Source organism: Gossypium raimondii, chromosome 7 (assembly GCF_025698545.1).
Source record: "Gossypium raimondii isolate GPD5lz chromosome 7, ASM2569854v1, whole genome shotgun sequence".
NCBI classification, from domain to species: domain Eukaryota; kingdom Viridiplantae; phylum Streptophyta; class Magnoliopsida; order Malvales; family Malvaceae; genus Gossypium; species Gossypium raimondii.
Window position 1 is genome coordinate 45,914,581 of NC_068571.1, and position 17,569 is coordinate 45,932,149.

Sequence of the window (17,569 nt, forward strand, 5' to 3'; positions counted from 1 at the left end):
TTTTCAAACGCAAAATGCATGTAAAATTGATATGATGATCAGAGCAGATACATTTTATCATTCACTTGAGGAAAATTGCCCTCCATTACACCTATCGCATCAACTGAGAAAGTTTGTAAGTTTGCCAACAGAAAAATGCGGCAATCAGTTGATCATAAAACAGCTAAATGGAAAAACTGGACCAAAGAATAACAATTATCCCCAAACCCATACATCCATAAAATTAGCTTATACCTCTGCTTCATTCAGATTGCATGGGAGCCACTTTTCCTTGAAATCTCGCTATGGCAATATCAGCTATCAAGTGCACCAAGTGCCTTCATATCCTCGAGGAATGCTGTGTACGAGTCATCTATACTCTGTGCCTTCGGAGCTGATGATGTGCTAGCTGATTCAGGCTTCACAATGGTAGTAGCTACAGGCTTGGTGGTCGATGTCATGATTAAGTGTGAAGGCTTTGGCCTTGCTTTTGGGGCAGTAATCTCCCTCCTTACTCGAACAGATGCAGGCACCTAAGACTCGTAATAGCTTAAATCAGGACTGTGATAACATATATGCTGTCATTTTCTAGAGTTTTGGCAATATACCAACACAGCAAATTGGTCTTTAGGAAGAGCTAAGAACGTTCACAAAAATAGTATTTCTTTATCTGGTATAGTTTTCAAGATTAGAAAACAATGTTGGCTAGGATAAGTTATCAACTTAACATAAATGGCACAAAATATAGAAACAGAGCATACTTGACCATATTTGAGAAAAGATTCTTCAAAGTTCTAATCCTTACATGTAGGTTGTTGGCATAGACCTTAAAGATCATCTAAAAGAAAGCTACTAGCCAGAGGGGTAGGAGTGAAACTACTTAACCGTTTCAACATCCCAAATCTAAATAAATGGGAGCTCACTCAATGCTGATGCCCACATCATACCAAAAGGGACATGTTCCAAAAAAAATTATAAAAAAAAGAGAACATTTTAATCACCAAGCTACAGCAATGTGGCTCAATAAGCTCCAAAATTCTATATCTCATGCAATCCATGAATATGTATCAAATCATATTCATAGTCACAATAATTATAAACCAACATAATTCTAGCAAAGTGCACTTACCATAGCCGTAAGCTCCGGCTGGTGCTGAGCCAGTGGCCGCTTAACAACAGTAGATGCAGCAGATTTAACATATGATGGTTTCTGTGGTAAGGGTGGTCGGTTTGCAAGATTATAATCATCCAGCGCGGCGGGTGGTGGACCAGGCGGAAGTGGTGGTCTCATCATTGGAGGAGGTCCAGGTGGAGGGCCTAAAGGTGGTTTTGGAATAAGTGGAACCATCATTCCTGGAGGAGCAGTTTGACTAGGAAGTCCACTGGCAGATAGTGCTGCCCGCATATCTGGAAGCGGGGGTGGAGGGAAACCTGGTATTCCAGGGGGTAATACATCTGGCTGTAAAGCTGGGACCATGGCAGGTCCAGGCACCGGAGGTTGTCTGGGAGGAGGTGGAGGTGGTGGAACCATTTTAGAAATTGCTGTATGGTTATTGGTATCAGCTTCTGACGGAGCACCTTCACCTTGATTAGTAGCCAATTTAGGGGGCATTCCAGGAGGAGGGGGAGGGAGTACAGTTGGCACCTAAGAAGGAGAGCAAGACAGACAAATTAACATTTTTCTCAGAAAATATTTCTAAAGAATTAGGAAACAATTTCACCGTTCTCAGCTTTTGACCAAGTGTAGATCTTTCTGTGTAAGAAGATCAATGTTGACAAGACATGCGCCTAGACCTTGCACCTTAGGGCTAAACAAAAAATGCGCTAGAGGCCATAGGGAAAAAAAATAAGACCTAATTGGAGATCTCCTAAATTTCTGTTCTTTTTAACTTTTTTCAATGGATGTACCTTTGTTAGTGAGAAAGGGCACAGTATCAAACTCTCTACTGCTCAATATTTGAGTATTCAACAACAGACATGGGACCTTGAGGAAATCATGTATATTGTCCAATCAAATATTTTGCATGTTTTGTAGATAAACTAAACTCTTCAGATCTTAAGATTACACAAACACTTAAACATACATATTGTTTATATGCTCAAGCCAGAAAGGCAGCATATCCAGAGAGGCTGTTAGAAGAGCTTACCTGAGCCAGCTCCTTGGAGGTCGAGTCATCTGGCATGTTTCCACTAGTGCCAGGTGGAAGTGGCTGTGCAGACTGTGGAAGGGGAGGAGGTGGAGGTAGTGGAGGGCGAACTGCAACTTGCTCTTTAGGTGGGGGACCAGGAGGTGGTGGAGGCAAAGGAATACCCAAGTTTGCTGTGGCAGGCGTGGACGGCACAGGAGGTGGGGGTGGTAGAGGCAAAGATAAAGGCACAACCGTGCCATCCCCAGAGTTTGAACCAGCATCTGGCAAAGGAGGTGGAGGTGGTACAGCTAGAGGAACATCCTCTGACTCTGTCTGTGAGGATGATGCGGCAGCACTTGATGATGCAGCAGACAAGGGAATTCTAGGTCCTGAAGGCCCAAACAAAAGCAGACTAAAAGCATGAGTGAGAGAAAATAATAAGTAAAAAATGCAGGAGAGAGAACTATGTTTAAGCAGACAACAAATCAAAGAGGAAGTTGCTAGACCTATTGACGATTTGTACATGGGTGGCTTTCCAGGTGGTGGAGCCCCAGTGGGATTCAGAGTAGGGTGATAGTAAACAGAGTCCTGCAAAAAAAAAAAAAAAAACAGCAGCAGAGCAGCAAAGGAAAAGAATTAGGCTCCAAAGCAAATAGAGAGTCCATCAAAAAAATAATTGTACATGTTAGTCATCTGATTCAAATCTTACTTCAGGCTTAGGATGCTTTGCTCTCTCTTCCTCTTCTGCAGTTGTCCTTCTGCGAGGAGGCCCCAAGTGACTGCAGCAGAAGACAAACAATAGTAGGTAAATAAGAATTGGGAGATGATAAGAATGAAGCATTAACAAACATATTAAAACGATAATGTCTATTTACCTGAACATAACAGGGGTCTCACCCTTCTCCTTCATTTTGTCTTCGAATTCCTGACCAAGGGAGTAATGAAAACTGTAGTTATCTCATACAGACATGTAATTCTAATAAATGTCAGAAAAACCATAAATTATTACCTTCCTCTTCTTTAAGACAAGATTAAGTGTGTCTTCGAGTTGTCTCTTCTTGTGTTTTCTTGCTTTGTCTAATGCACCTTCAGCCTCTGCAGTAACTCAACAAAGTTATTGATCAGATTCTAAAATTAAAATCAGCAAAGAAATAATCAAATGTATTAGTAGAGAGAATAAGGTGAACAGAGGACACAACAAAATGAAGCAATAAACATTCAACAGGAATCACTGCTACATTGTACAAACCTACTTATAATACCTCTATGATACCCCCTGTCAACCTTTCTTCACATAAGAAAGAAAGAAGGAATTGGGAAAAGATAACTTATCTAGGTAGTTAATATCTATTTTTTCGTTAAGATCGCCATCTTACACTAGGAAAAAGTCAATTCATTTCCATCTTTATGCCGTATTTGATCAAACAAATACTTCACAGAAGGAAGACATATAGCCAAACATCCTAGTATTGACTTAAAAAAAATCAAATCATTGCTTAAAGGAAATACTGATTTTCTTCCATTTGTTTAGAAATTATTATGTTTCTCCAGCTAGTAAAAACTCAGCTAATGCCATGTTCAAGGAAATGTCCAAACACCACAAAAGATAATAACCAAAACCTACTCTAGATGAAGTAAAAATAAAGCAAAAAAAAACCAATCAGTAACGAAGGCTTGTTCAGTCCTTCATTAAAAGTACAGTCCTAAAATTTTGACCACTATAGGTAAAAAAGGGTAAAATCCAATGCTTTAAAATTTTGCAATTAAAGCATAACCACCACCATAAGCTCTACTCTTATTCGAGTTCAGTAAACAGAGATATTTACTCATTAATCAATCATGAAACATCTAAAAAGAACGACTTACTCATCACTTCTAACTTCTCAATCTGCTCCATGATTGCATGAGGATCCTTCTTCAAAATCCCCACCTCCCTCACCTTCTTTCTTTCCTTCTTGTTCTGTTATAACATATAAAACACCAACCACGATTTAAACATTCAAATGTACGAGAATGCTAAAACCAAGACAAGACTTATATTTATAAATTATGCAATCCTCTACTATGTTTTTTTTTTCCAATTTTGAATAAATAAAATTCAACAGCTTATTTAAGGCGAATATTAAATTTAAAGAAAATAATTTCCCCAGGGTTCTTCGGAAATTCACCTTTTTTAAGTAAATATTAAAACAACCGAAAAAAAAAATCAATTTAGATGACATCTTTTTTCCTTACCCTTTCAAACCGAAACAAAGAAAAAAAAAGCCAACAGGAAGATCGAATTGAATCCGAAACAATTAAAACCAAGAATTGAGTATCATTGAAGTAAAAAAGGAAGCAGAAAACCATGAAAAGAAACGGAAAGAAGTAGGATTGTACCCGTTTAAGTTCTTTCTTACGAAGCTCCTTACGGTAGGCATCCGTAGGGTTCATAACTTTGCCCCCTTTCGTCGTCTTCATCTTCTATTTCTCTTTGAAACTCTGTCTTCTTCACAAATTTTCTTAAATCTTTTAGGGCTTCTTTCTCCTCCTGCTTGTTATTATTCCGATTTCAAATTAGGGGAAAGAAAATCGATCGGCCTACGATGTTTCGGATATACACATTATTTTTACTGTCAAAATTACGGTTTTCTCCTTATCTTACTGAAGCTTGGGTTGGGCTTAAACTTTTTCAATGGCCGGGCATTTTCATATTTACGCCTATCCTACCTTCAGGCCCAAATAATTATTTTTGGATTAAATATTAATTTGGCCCCTGAGCTATACCTCATCCAACAATATGATATCTCAAGATTTTTTATCAATTTGGTACATATACTATTTCGCCATCTCCCAAAGTTGTCTTTCGTTACAGAATTATGACATGGCCAGACTGTGTTAGTGACACGTGTCTAAGTTTTAGAAATAGAGAAAGCATAAATGACATGAATTTTATACGTCAAATAAATGGAGGAATTTAAAAGAAATAATTGTGGCTTTTATTTTTTCAATTTCCTGTTAGCATATTCATTCAAAAACATAAATTCCTTTGACGTTCAACGTTAATTTGAATGGTTAATTACTATTTTGGTATCTAAACTATAGTTAAAATATAATTTAATTTTTTAAAATTTTTCTTAATAATATTCTAAACAAATTTAAAAAACTTAAAATTAAATATAAAATATTAAAAATATATTAAAAAAGCTTATATATAAAAAAAACCCTTAAGAAAATATATAAAAAAAATCAATTAAACCCCTGTATACCACACGATCCTGTGCCACACATGGTTGCATGACATGGCCATGTGGCCTATTGGTTTTTTGTGCAAGTTTGTCCACATAGTTATAGCGAGTTACACGGCCGTGTGTCCTTGAATTACACGGGCATAGTTTGATACATGATTTGACCGCACGGTCATGTCCTTGAGCCACACGGGCTGAGCTCTGTCGCACAGCCTGGTCACACAGCCGTGTGACCCATATTTTCACTTTTTGTCTGAATTTTTGTAAAAACTTCAGTTTAGTCCAGAACTATTCTTGATTTGTTTTAAATGCTTCGCATGCTCGAGTCTGAATATAATTGAATAACATGGAAATGGTTGTAATTCAATTATGAAATGAATTATTTGGTTATCTATGACTAGGTAGTGAACAATGTTAATGTTTTACCATTGTAATACCTTATAGCTCAGGTCGGCCGACCGGATCGAGTATAAGGTGTTAAATTCGCACCCAATTAAGCTCCTACTGTTAACTAAAATAATCAATTAAGTTCATCCGTTAACAGTTTTCATTATTGACCATGTTGACCGTTAAAATAAATTGGTAGACCAATAAAATAGTGACACGTGACAGTTTCAGGCTTAATATAATACTTTTACATTAAAATGATTAAAAAATTATAAAGAAAAACATAAATATTATTTTTTTAAGGGAAAGTGGGTTATTTTTTATTAATAAAACAATAAAACACAAAACAGTCTACTAACTAAAGCAACAAAGGAAACAAAACAAATAAAACAAAGTAACTCATCAATGAGTTGGCCGCCATTCAATGAGCTGAGACCTTTTCAAATTCCCAAAGCCATCTTATCTTCCCAATTCCATGACCATCTTTAGCAGAACATGGAAAAACTCAAACAACACTATCCTCTTCAGCAAAACCTTACGTCGTTCCCCTCCCATTATCCCAAGTCCAGCAACCCAAAAACATCTGAATCTCCAAACCAATAGCACAACCTTCCCCCAAGAAACCTACCCTTTCACCAATCCCACTCAACCTCATTCCCCATCCCTGCTCCTCCACCACGAAGACACCATCATTCAACCGACGCCTAAATACGATCCCTATCCCTTCCGACCCTCCAAATTCTTCAAGATCCCACTCAAGGGACTTAGCTTAACACCTTCGATCAGAACTTTTAGGTGCTACATTCACCATTTCTCCTCCCAACTCCCCCGTGCCGACCATGTCTCCACCACGGCCCTAACAAAATCAGGCACATTCCCCACCAAGTAAGCACTCCCACCCCTCATCAACCCCTCTTTTTGCTAATATATGAGCAACTGTATTTGCATATCTGGAAACATGTCTATATGAACACCTGCTAAACATCTCTACTTTAATCTTAGGCCCCTATAACCGAACCATCATTTATGCATGATCTCATTTTTTTAATCATCGACAGCGCATTACCTTCCAGAATAACCTCTCGAAATCCTAAATCAACCCCCAAGCTCATCGCTTGAAGACAAACGAGGGCATCCGTTGCAAACCCCGTAGGTATGTGGCAATTAACAATTTCTCTCGAACCCACCACTTGACCCCCTCCATTTCTGACAACAATCCCTGTACATGACCTCATTTCTTTTCCATTGAAGGCAACATCATAATTTATTTTAAGAAAAGGAGAATCCGGGGGCCTCCACCTCTCATACTCTATCCTTCCGACAGGTAACTTATTCTGCATTGCGTCATTTTCATTCATATCATTCTCAACCTTTTTTTAATACATCCTGTGGTAGAAGAATCACCTTGTCATGGATCAGCCTATTCCTCGCAGACCAAATAAACCAGAGGGTACAAACCACAATTCTGCATGTAGTACTTGGGACCATGGAAAAAATATAAGTAAATCATTCTTGTAAAGATGCATTAGCTATATTTTCAGGCCATCTCAAATCTAAAATTCTCCATATTTCCTCTACAGAAGAACAATATCTAAATAAATGTTCAACAGTCTCTGCGCCACCTGTACATTTTGGAGACATAGTTGAATTCCTCAGCCTCTTATTGTACAAACTATGATAGCTAGGAATGTAATTTTTAAACATGCACCAACTGTAATCTTTATTTTCTCTGGTAAATTAATCTACCAAAGTTTTTTGTAAAATGCTCTGTAATTATAGTAAGTACCAAGCACCTCAGGTGAAATATCCTCGTGAAGGAGGATCTTGTAAGCACTCTGCACTGCAAATTCACCCGATGGTTCATCACCCCCAAACCACCATATCGTCCAGTAGATTCCTAGCAAGAGGAATATATCTCTCTTCGCAACCTCATCAGTCAAATGCGAGGTGAGTTTCTGTTCAATCCACTGCCTCGTTTGAGGATTAATCAAATTCGATACTAGCCTTACTAACGTATTACTTTCTGGAACTGGTATTCCCTTTTCTGGCAGGCTAGGGACCCACATATCTTCCCAAATCCTTATATTTGTGCCCGACCCCACACGCCAGCACAAACCTAAATTGAGCAATCCTCGCGCAGCCCAAATGCTTTTGCAGGTATATGAAGGGTAAGCACCAAGATTGGCATTCAAAAATTCATTGACGGATATTATTTTGCTTTGAGTGACCTCGTTAAAAGGGAATTCGAAATCTTAATCAAACGCCATCCATGTTTTGCAAGTAAGGCAATATTGAATTTTGCCAAATTACGAAAGCCTAACCCACGTACTCTTTTAGTTGACACATTTTTAACCACTCGCACCAATGGATAACCTCTTTTTCCCCATGTTTTTGCCACCAAAATTGACTAATAATCTGTTCTAACTCCAAACAAAATGGTGTCAATAATAAGAAACATGACATAGTAAAGGTAGGAATAGCTTTCAACAAACTAGCAATACGACTTCTTAAACGGTCCTTTAATACCTAAAAAGCCCATTTTTTATTTCTACCACCATGTTGGGTAAACCCAAATAATGCTCTGGATCAGTAAAAGAACAGACCCCTAAACACACAACTATAGCCTCACTGTTCTGGTCATCCACATTAGTGTTAAAGTAACAACATATTTGTTGAAATTAATACATTGACCCAATGAATTCTCATACTCAACCAAAATTTGATTCAGATATTGTAACATCTTTAATCTGTATTCGTCGCTGGAATAGGGTTACAAAGCATTATTGGGGTTTACGGATCAATCAGACAAAAAATTTTAAATGTTTCATTACATATCAATACTCATAATAAAATCAATTAAAATCGTATATATCATCTCTTAAACGAGCCCTTAAGACTCGAAATACATATTAGAAATAAGTCAGGACTAAATCAGAAACTCAGAGAATTTTTAGAAATATTTAAAATTTTCAATACTGCAGGGGTCACACGGTCGTGTGGCCAGGCCGTGTGACTCATACGGTTAGGAGACATGCCCATGTCTCAGGTTGTGTGGGCATTCGAAATATGGACACACGGTCGTGTCTAGCCCGTGTCCGAACCCATGTAACTCTCTGACTTAGGTCACACGGCTAAGTCACGCGCCCGTGTGCTAGGCCGTGTGAGCATACTAGCTTGCATTTCTTAAGAAGATACAGGGGACACACGATCGTATCACTTAGCCGTGTGTCATACACGGCTAAGACACACGCTCGTGTCTCTACCCGTGTGGACAAAAATAGACCATTTTCTAAGTTACATTTCTCATCCAAATTAACATCAATCTAGCCATAACAAGGCATTCAATACAAGCTAAAATCAAGTCTTAAACATGTATTATGACTACATACAACCAATATACCCTTAGGTACCTCAAATGGTAACTTAAAAATTTGTCCACCAAATATCTAAACTTACCTAATTAATTTACCTAATCAAGTTACTAAAGTTCACTTTAATTCAATTATATACATACATATACTATACTAATATTACAATCATACCTTAATTTCATACCAATAATATGTATGTTGGTTATATAAACAAAATATTATTCTTAATATTTACATAAGCTAAACTTTGATTAAGACCATACAAAAAGCCTATACATGCCATATAAATTGTATTTAACGTTTCAAAAACTACCGAGATAAGCTGGATAGTGTGACTTGAGTGTTGATCCGATCGTCCAACCTTCCGAAAATCTACAAAGACATTAAACTATATAAATAAGCTTAATGAAGCTTAGTAAATTCGATGGGTTAAAAAAAATCTTACCAAACCTACTATAACAAGTTAAATAAAAAAAAATCATTCATGTCAATTCCTTGTCATTCACAACTTCAATTGAATAATACATTCGTATTCAAATCAATACAAAAATAAATAACATGTCTTTCAAATTCATTAAATAAATTACTTTACCGAAATCTTTTCATTTGAAGAACGACTTACGGATAATAATACATCGTCAACAGAAGCTCATAAGATCTAGTCCTCCTGAATACGCCAACAAAAGCTCGAAAGCTAAATAGAAGCTCGTAAGAGCTGAACATGAAGTAAAACATAATAGTTCGCAACAAATGCTGAACCTCGACTTACTTGTGAAAAATGCCGTTGTCTCCTTCCAATACCATCATACACCAAAATACGAATGTACTAAAATCCCACGTTTCATTCAAATCGAATATCCAATTTAATATTATAATTTCAACAATAATTCATTTTTTTAACAATAGAATAAATGCATAATACCATTCATTAAATTTATAGAAATATTAAATTTTAACCATACGAACTTACCTAGATTGAATTGTAGTAATTGTAGAAGTTCAGTGACTATTCTACTATTTTTTCTTTTTCACAAGTATCTACGGGATCTTGATCTAAAATATAAAATTATTTATTTATTACCATATATTTCATTTACAATTCATTTTACAATTAATACCCTTTTATTTTTAAATTTACACAATTTCTCCAAACTTTTACAATTTTTGCAATTTAATCCATTAATTAGTTAATCTATCAAATTAACTAATTTTATTAATCAATAATCTATCCAAATATTCTAGGTTTCATAAAGCCCTAATAAATCTAAAATTTACTATCAAACCCTAATATTTTAACATTTTCAAAATTTAATCCTAAAATTAATATTTAACAAAATCACTTTATAAAATCATCATACAACATGATCAAAGCTCTAAATTCATGTTATTCATCAAAACATCTAATATTTATCAATGAAAACTTCTAAAATTTTTAATAAAATAAAAAAGGTATGATTTAGTTGGACCTAATTGTAACAATCTCAAAAATATAAAAATTACCGTAAATGTAAGAATTAAACTCACATGACGTAAAAATATAAAAAACCAGCTTAAGCTCTCTCTCATATGGCTGTTTTGGCTGAAAATTGAAGAAGAAATGTCTAGAAAACCTTTAAATTCAATTTGTTTTATTTTTAATTTCATCAAAATTACCATTTTGCCATTGAATCATTTTATTTTATTATTTTCTCATCATATTCCGCCTCATCTTTTAATTTAGGTTTATTTATTACTTAAGTCATTCCTCTTTTATTAATCAAGCCATTTGATTACTTAATTATTATAATTAGTAAGTTTTGCAAAATTTTCAATTTAGTCTTTTTAATTAATTAACTATCATAACGTTAAAATTTTTCAACGAAACTTTAATACTACATTAGTAACACTCCATAAATATTTATAAAATATTTACGGCTCGGTTTATAGAAATAAGGTCCCGATACCTCACTTTTTAAAACCACTTGACCTAATAAATCATTATAAAACACAAATTACCAATTCAAAAACTTTTTTAAAACCATATTTGACTCGTAAACATTTACAAGCTTACTCGCTGAATTTCTTGGCCTCGAACTACTATTTTCGATATCACTGAAAAATCGGGCTATTACAGACACATTGCACCAGTCACAGTTGCTTCCCCAAACGGGACATAATCATCAATAAACAATAAATGGGATACTTTTGGACCCTCCGACAAATCTTAGCCCCTTTCACCATATTCTCTCTAAGTGCCATACGTATAAAGGAAGACAACCCCTTGTTACAAATTAGAAACAAATAAGGACTAAGCTGATTTCCCTGCCTAAGACCATTTTCAAGAGAAATAAACATTCTCATTTCACCATTCAAGGTCATAGAATAAGAAATAATACTAATACAATGAACTATAAAGTCAACCCAACTTCTCAAGAAACCCATTTACAACATCATTTTCGCTAAAAATTCCCACTCCACCTTGTTATACGTTTAGCCCATATCCAGTTTAAGAGCAAATTGACCTTTCTTACCCAACCCCTTACGTTTATATACATTAAAAATTTCGTAAGAAAGTTTAATATTATCCATTATTAACCTATAAAAGCACTGTGCGCCTCATCTACACAAAAATGCAACACATTCTAGAACCTATTCACCACTATTTTCAAAATAATCTTATACAAAACAAAACATAAATTGATAAGCGAAATTGCTGTATACACATAGGGTCACTGGTTTTCAGAATAAGGATAATAGTTGTTTTATTTATGTTGGCAACCATTATATGCCAATAATTTTAATAAAAAAGAGCAGGAAGACCATCCAACCTGGCTACTTTCGTTGGTCCCATAGATTTTAACGCAGTAAGAATTTCCTCCCTCTCATATCTAGCATTCAAACACACATTCATCTCCTCAGTAATACAAGGATCCACCCATTATAAAATATTATCTGTAACACTTCTTACGTACTCGATACCATTTTCGGAGTCGAGCATGAGGCGTTACTTGACTTAACTTAAAAGTTCGGGGCATAAAAATTTACTTTTAAAAGTTATTTCACTGTTCATAATAAGGCTATCCACCTGCGCAGCAGTTACTAAATTAATTATAACTCGAGCTACGAAACTCAAAATTTAGATCCGTAGCTTTTCCCTGAAACTAGACTCATATATCTTTTTACTATAAATTTTTCAGAATTTTTGGTTCAGCTAATTAGTACAGTTTATTAGTTAAAGTCTCCCCATGTTTCACTGATCGACTGTCCTGACCTCTCGTCACTAAAATTCAATTATCTCATTGTAAAGACTTCATATAGTGTTCTCACTTGTTTCTACAGAAAATAGACTTAATAAGGAATCTATACATATAAATTACAACTCATAACTATTTTTGTACAAGTTTTAATGATTTTCCAAAATCAGAACAGGGGATTCCGAAAACCACTTTGACCTTGTCTAACTAAAATGCAAATATCTCAGAATACATAATTCCTTTGTCTACACCGTTATTTTTCTATGAAAATAGACTCAATAAGCTTTAATTCTATATCTCATCCACCCTCTAATTCATTTTCTACTATCCTTGGTGAAATTGATTTACTACCAATTTTTACTTTTTCATGATTTCTATGCATAATTTAGCACCTAGACATTTATAACAACAAACACCTTCATACTTAGCTATTTTAATAACTATTCATCATCAAATATTTACATGTCATATTTTGGTCATATCTTAAAAATATACAATCGAAATGACCAAGTCCCTATACATGCCATAACTCAAAACTTTTATCGTCTTAAAATACCGAGTTGTGGTGGTTGATAGTGTGAACGCTATCCGACGTCTTCAAGATCCCGACTATTCTTGATAATAATATATAAAAGAAAAAGAAATAAAAGAAGTAAGCATAAAGCTTAGTAAGTTTACAAGTAAATAAATAACAACATTTATCATAAACAATTATATTCATAAATTTTCATTAAGCATTAAGATCTTTACTTTCTTCTTTACTTACTCTCTTACTCGTTTACTTACTTGCTTGCTTAACTTACTCCTTCGTTGCTGAAATTTCCTTTCTTAACTGATAACTGAGATACTCTTAATCTTATTAACTCACCTGAACTTGTCTATTAGACTTTTTCCTGAACTTTCATGTAACATCGTCTATTTACTAGCCCATTGAATCACTTGGAATACTAAGGATACTCGGGTCTCTTGTCTGAATATAACATGCCAAAGCTTTGTCTCAGACATAGTCTTACATAGGATGTTTCTTGTACTGCAATGCCATATCCCAGATATGGTCTTACATGTGAGTTCTCATATAGGTGCCTATGCCATGTCCCAGAAATGGTCTTACGGGGGACCTCTTATCTCGGTGCCAACGCCATATCCCAGACATGGTCTTACATGGGACCTCTCATCTCGGTGCCAATGCCATGTCCCAGACATGGTCTTACATGGGATCTCATCCTCTTAATGTCATGACATTTGTATCCGATACATTCCTCATATTTCAACGGGGCCTTTTAATACTGATTCTCTGTCATTTCATACTTGAGTTAACATTAGATATTTTCATGAATAAATATATAATTGCTGAAAAATAACAACATTAATAATAATTATCAAAATATTGCATTTATTTACCGTAAATTTACCTCAGTACAAAAATGTGATCAAATCTAACACTTTAGTCCTCAATCTTTTTCTTTTCCCGGTCTAGCTCCAGATTTCGTTCTTCGTGATAATCGAGCTTAGAAGCTTGAAAAACCCTAGCCATGGTTTCCCCTTGTGAAATTCGGCCATGGGGTTCAAGATGGACAAAAATTGGCTTTTAATTTTGTTTTTAATTTATTTTAATAACTAAATGACCAAAATGCCCTTAATGAAAAACTTTGGAAACATGCCTAACCATGTCCATTTTTGTCTACTAAATTAACCAATGGTCTAATTACCATATAAGGACCTCCAATTTAAAATTTCATAACAATTAGACACCTCTAACATGTAGAACTCAACTTTTGCACTTTTTACAATTTAGTCCTTTTGACTAAATTGAATGCCCAAACGTCAAAATTTTTGAACGAAAATTTCACGAAATCATTTTGTGAAATCGTAAACCATGAAAATATAATAAAATAATTTTTTTTCTCATCGGATTTGCGGTCCCGAAACTACTATTCCGACTAGACCCAAAATCAAGATGTTACATTATCAGAATTCTTCTCCTCTCGTGATGTAAATAAACGCATGAAATAATAATTTGAAATGTTGAACAAACCACCTCCTTTGTAACAAATTGACCATTTCCTCCCATTAATCCCTTAACCTTGTTAAGTTTCCATTTTTGCAACACAAAGTGATGGAAAACCCTGTATTACGATCTCCCAACTTTAACCAATTTGCATGAGCTCGTTGTTCATAGTATAGCTTGTCCTTATCAATTTCAAGGTTCATTTCTAGCTTTGTTCCTAACAGATTAGAGAGATTCTCTTCATCCCTATCCCCTTCATTAAGAGCACTCAGTCGATCACATAACTTCCTAAAGCGCTCCCCTTTTCAATTTCAAACTATTTTCCCAATGATCGAGTCCCGAACACATCATCAATAACCGTCAAGGAATACTTCCTACACTATTTATCCACAAACACTGAATCTCAACTTCACACAACTCCTCCAACGTCCAACAAGCTTCAAAACAGAATCCTCCCACTCTTTGACGTGCAACATCCTGCAGAGTATCTACCAACAGCGGACAATGATCAGAGAATGATTAGACAGATGCCTCAATGAAAAAGTAGAGAACCTCTCCTAGCACACAACGTTAGTAACCCCCGGTCCAATCTCTTTCTAATGTTATTTTTGGCAAAATTTCCCCTCTCCCAAGTGAACCAATGCCCCACATAACCCAAATCCTCCAATTGGCAACCACCAACACATTATGAAATTCTTCCATACTTCACTTATCCCTCGAAATACTTCCATTTCTTCTCAAAATAGTAGAGGATCTCATTAAAGTCCTATACTAACCAAGGCAAATGTTGATCCTGTTTTAAGAAACGTAAAAGATCCAATGTCACAGACCAATAATGAATATCAGGCGAGCCATAAAACCCCGTTAATCTCTATTTTTCACTATCCATATCCCCCCGATCTCAACATTAATATGATTTCTCGAAAAACTCCTTAACTTTACCGATACCTCTATTTTTTAGCCCAAACTAAGCCCTCCCCTAGTTTCATCTGCCCTCACCTTAATACCATGAACAAAAGCACCCTTCCTACGTACCCTTTTCATATTATTTGAATCAAGCTTTGTCTCTATAAAGAAGATGATTTGAGGATTATAAAGTTTCAGCATGTGCTAAAGCCTCCTCATAGCTCGTGAGCTCCCCAACCTACAAACATTCCAACTAATGATCTTCATTGTTGCCGATCGACTAGCCTCTTGGCGGACATCGATGAATTATTTTGACAAGCCAAAAGAAGCTCATCCATTTTCTCCCTAGAATTCGAAAACTTATAAACTATACCAAAGAAATCTATAGTTCTTTGTCTTTTCTTCCCTTCAGAACCTTCAATCAGGGAATCCTCTAGATCATGAATCATAGGATCCTGCCCCGTACTAGTAACAAAGCCCTTCTGTCTCTCTTTATCACTCAAAGAGGCACCCTTTAGATTTATTCCCAGAATCGAATTAATCCTCTACCAACTACTTGATCCTGAGAAATTAATAGCATTTCTCCCTATTGACCAATTAATCAAATTCTCTCTCGAAAAACCCCTTACCCCCTTTTCGTAGCCAAATGTTATCTATTGTAACAACCCTTCGTATCGGCGCTCGTAACGAAATGTCCCAGCCCATATCCGATTCATCCACATATTTTCTAAGTCTGACTGGGCAGAAACTATCACTATGACCCAAACATCCACATAGAAAACAAAAAAGTGTGAGTTTTTCATATTTAAACTTCACATATATGTGATTTTGGGAGGAAACTTGGATCTTCTTTCTACGTTTCAATAGAGATTTAATATCCAATTGCAACCTAACCCACATAAATTAAGTAAAACCCTCACTGGAATGCTTTGAGTCATACTCTTAAAAAAACCCAATAAAATTCCCCAATTGTCTAGCAACAAAAACCCGAAGGCAAACCATGGATTTGAACCCAAAAGTACGTATAAATCAGTGCCATATTCATTGAGTCTTCATTCTCTTTCAAATGATGAAACATTAGTAAATGATTATTGAAAATCCAAGGAGCACCCTTTAAAACTTTCTCAATGTCAACCTTGTGGAAAAAATGAAATAGAAACCTTTTCTCCCCCAAATTTAATATCTGAATACCCCCAATGGATGCCAGAGATTCACTAAAGTGTTACGCATGGTCGGAAAATGCACAACACTCGCCGTAATATAACAACCTACCAAACAAAGATAAGACAAACTCTCTTGATTCTCCAAAACCCCCTCAACCCGCAAGACCTCATCATCATCTTTCCCAATACGCAGATCCGCCATTTCATTTTCCATGAGAACCAGTCAACACATCCAACTGAAAATCAAAGCAAGGAAAAGACGAACAAAACACCAAGCAAAACGTGAAAACCTAGGCAAAAATAATCCTAAAGAGTCCTAAAACAAAACGAGCTATTTAGCAGACAAAACGTGCCATTTGGCAGACTAAGATTAACAATGTTTGTGAAATTTAAATGCAAAAAACAAAAATATTGTTAAATATTAAAAAATATATAAAAATGATAAATATTGTAAAAATATAAAAAAATCTAATTATTTCTAATAATTTATAAAAAATAATAAAAATATTTAAAATTTATAAAAAAAAGGCTTAAAAAAACAATTCCAAGAAAATGATGGATTGAAGGTCAGATTCTAGTGACGGTTGCAATGAAACTTGCCATATCGATGATGGAAAATCGACAAAAAATAAGAGAAACTCAATCTTAAGACAATACAGTTAAAAGAAATTAAAACATTATCCAAATTAAAAAAAAACCGGAACCATGAAATAAGACAAATAATCTTTAATTTCTCTTTTTACCAGCTCTGGAACCTTGCTTAGGTTTAAGTGTGAAACACCTAAGCATCGAAGGCAAGGGGAGAGCAGTCATATATTTTGATGGGGAGGGATCCACTTAATAATTTTACACTTTTTAACCATTAAATCTAAATAAAATGAGTTAGAAAGAGAGAACTGAGATGATAAAAAGGGAAAGACATATATTTATTTTAATCATTACTAGTTAAACATAGTAATAGTAGCATCTAAGCACATTGATTTAAACCGAAAATTAATTAAAATATTGATCCGAAACATTGAAATGATTGACCAGAGCACAGTTTCGATTTAAAAAATATTGATTATACTACAACAAAATAATTAAGTAGTATTAAACATGTTACTCAATTGAAGAAATAGCTATGGGCAACATGCAATTTTAAAATTACAGCCTTGGCATATGAA

At 35.1% G+C, this 17,569-nt stretch overlaps 1 protein-coding gene and 1 long non-coding RNA gene across 3 annotated transcripts; one reads left to right on the top strand and one right to left on the bottom strand.

The window, feature by feature from the left end:
• On the bottom strand, positions 1–4,679 carry LOC105787860 (protein EARLY FLOWERING 5). Its single transcript, XM_012614436.2, has 9 exons — positions 4,488–4,679; positions 3,975–4,068; positions 3,118–3,203; positions 2,984–3,033; positions 2,818–2,887; positions 2,615–2,696; positions 2,127–2,497; positions 1,109–1,624; positions 1–512 (listed from the first exon to the last, which is right to left on the bottom strand). The coding sequence occupies exons 1-9, from the start codon at positions 4,566–4,568 to the stop codon at positions 294–296; spliced, it is 1,569 nt and encodes a 522-aa protein (XP_012469890.1). The 5' UTR covers positions 4,569–4,679; the 3' UTR covers positions 1–293.
• Positions 4,680–6,150: 1,471 nt separating this feature from the next.
• LOC105787849 (uncharacterized) lies at positions 6,151–8,002 on the top strand. 2 transcript variants are annotated; one of them, XR_008198008.1, is made up of 5 exons: positions 6,151–6,607; positions 6,781–6,875; positions 6,974–7,046; positions 7,303–7,669; positions 7,774–8,002. It is a non-coding gene; the product is annotated as an uncharacterized LOC105787849 (long non-coding RNA). The 2 variants fall into 2 exon arrangements; XR_001131695.2 differs by having other exon boundaries at positions 6,974–7,669.
• The last annotated feature ends 9,567 nt before the right edge of the window (positions 8,003–17,569 follow it).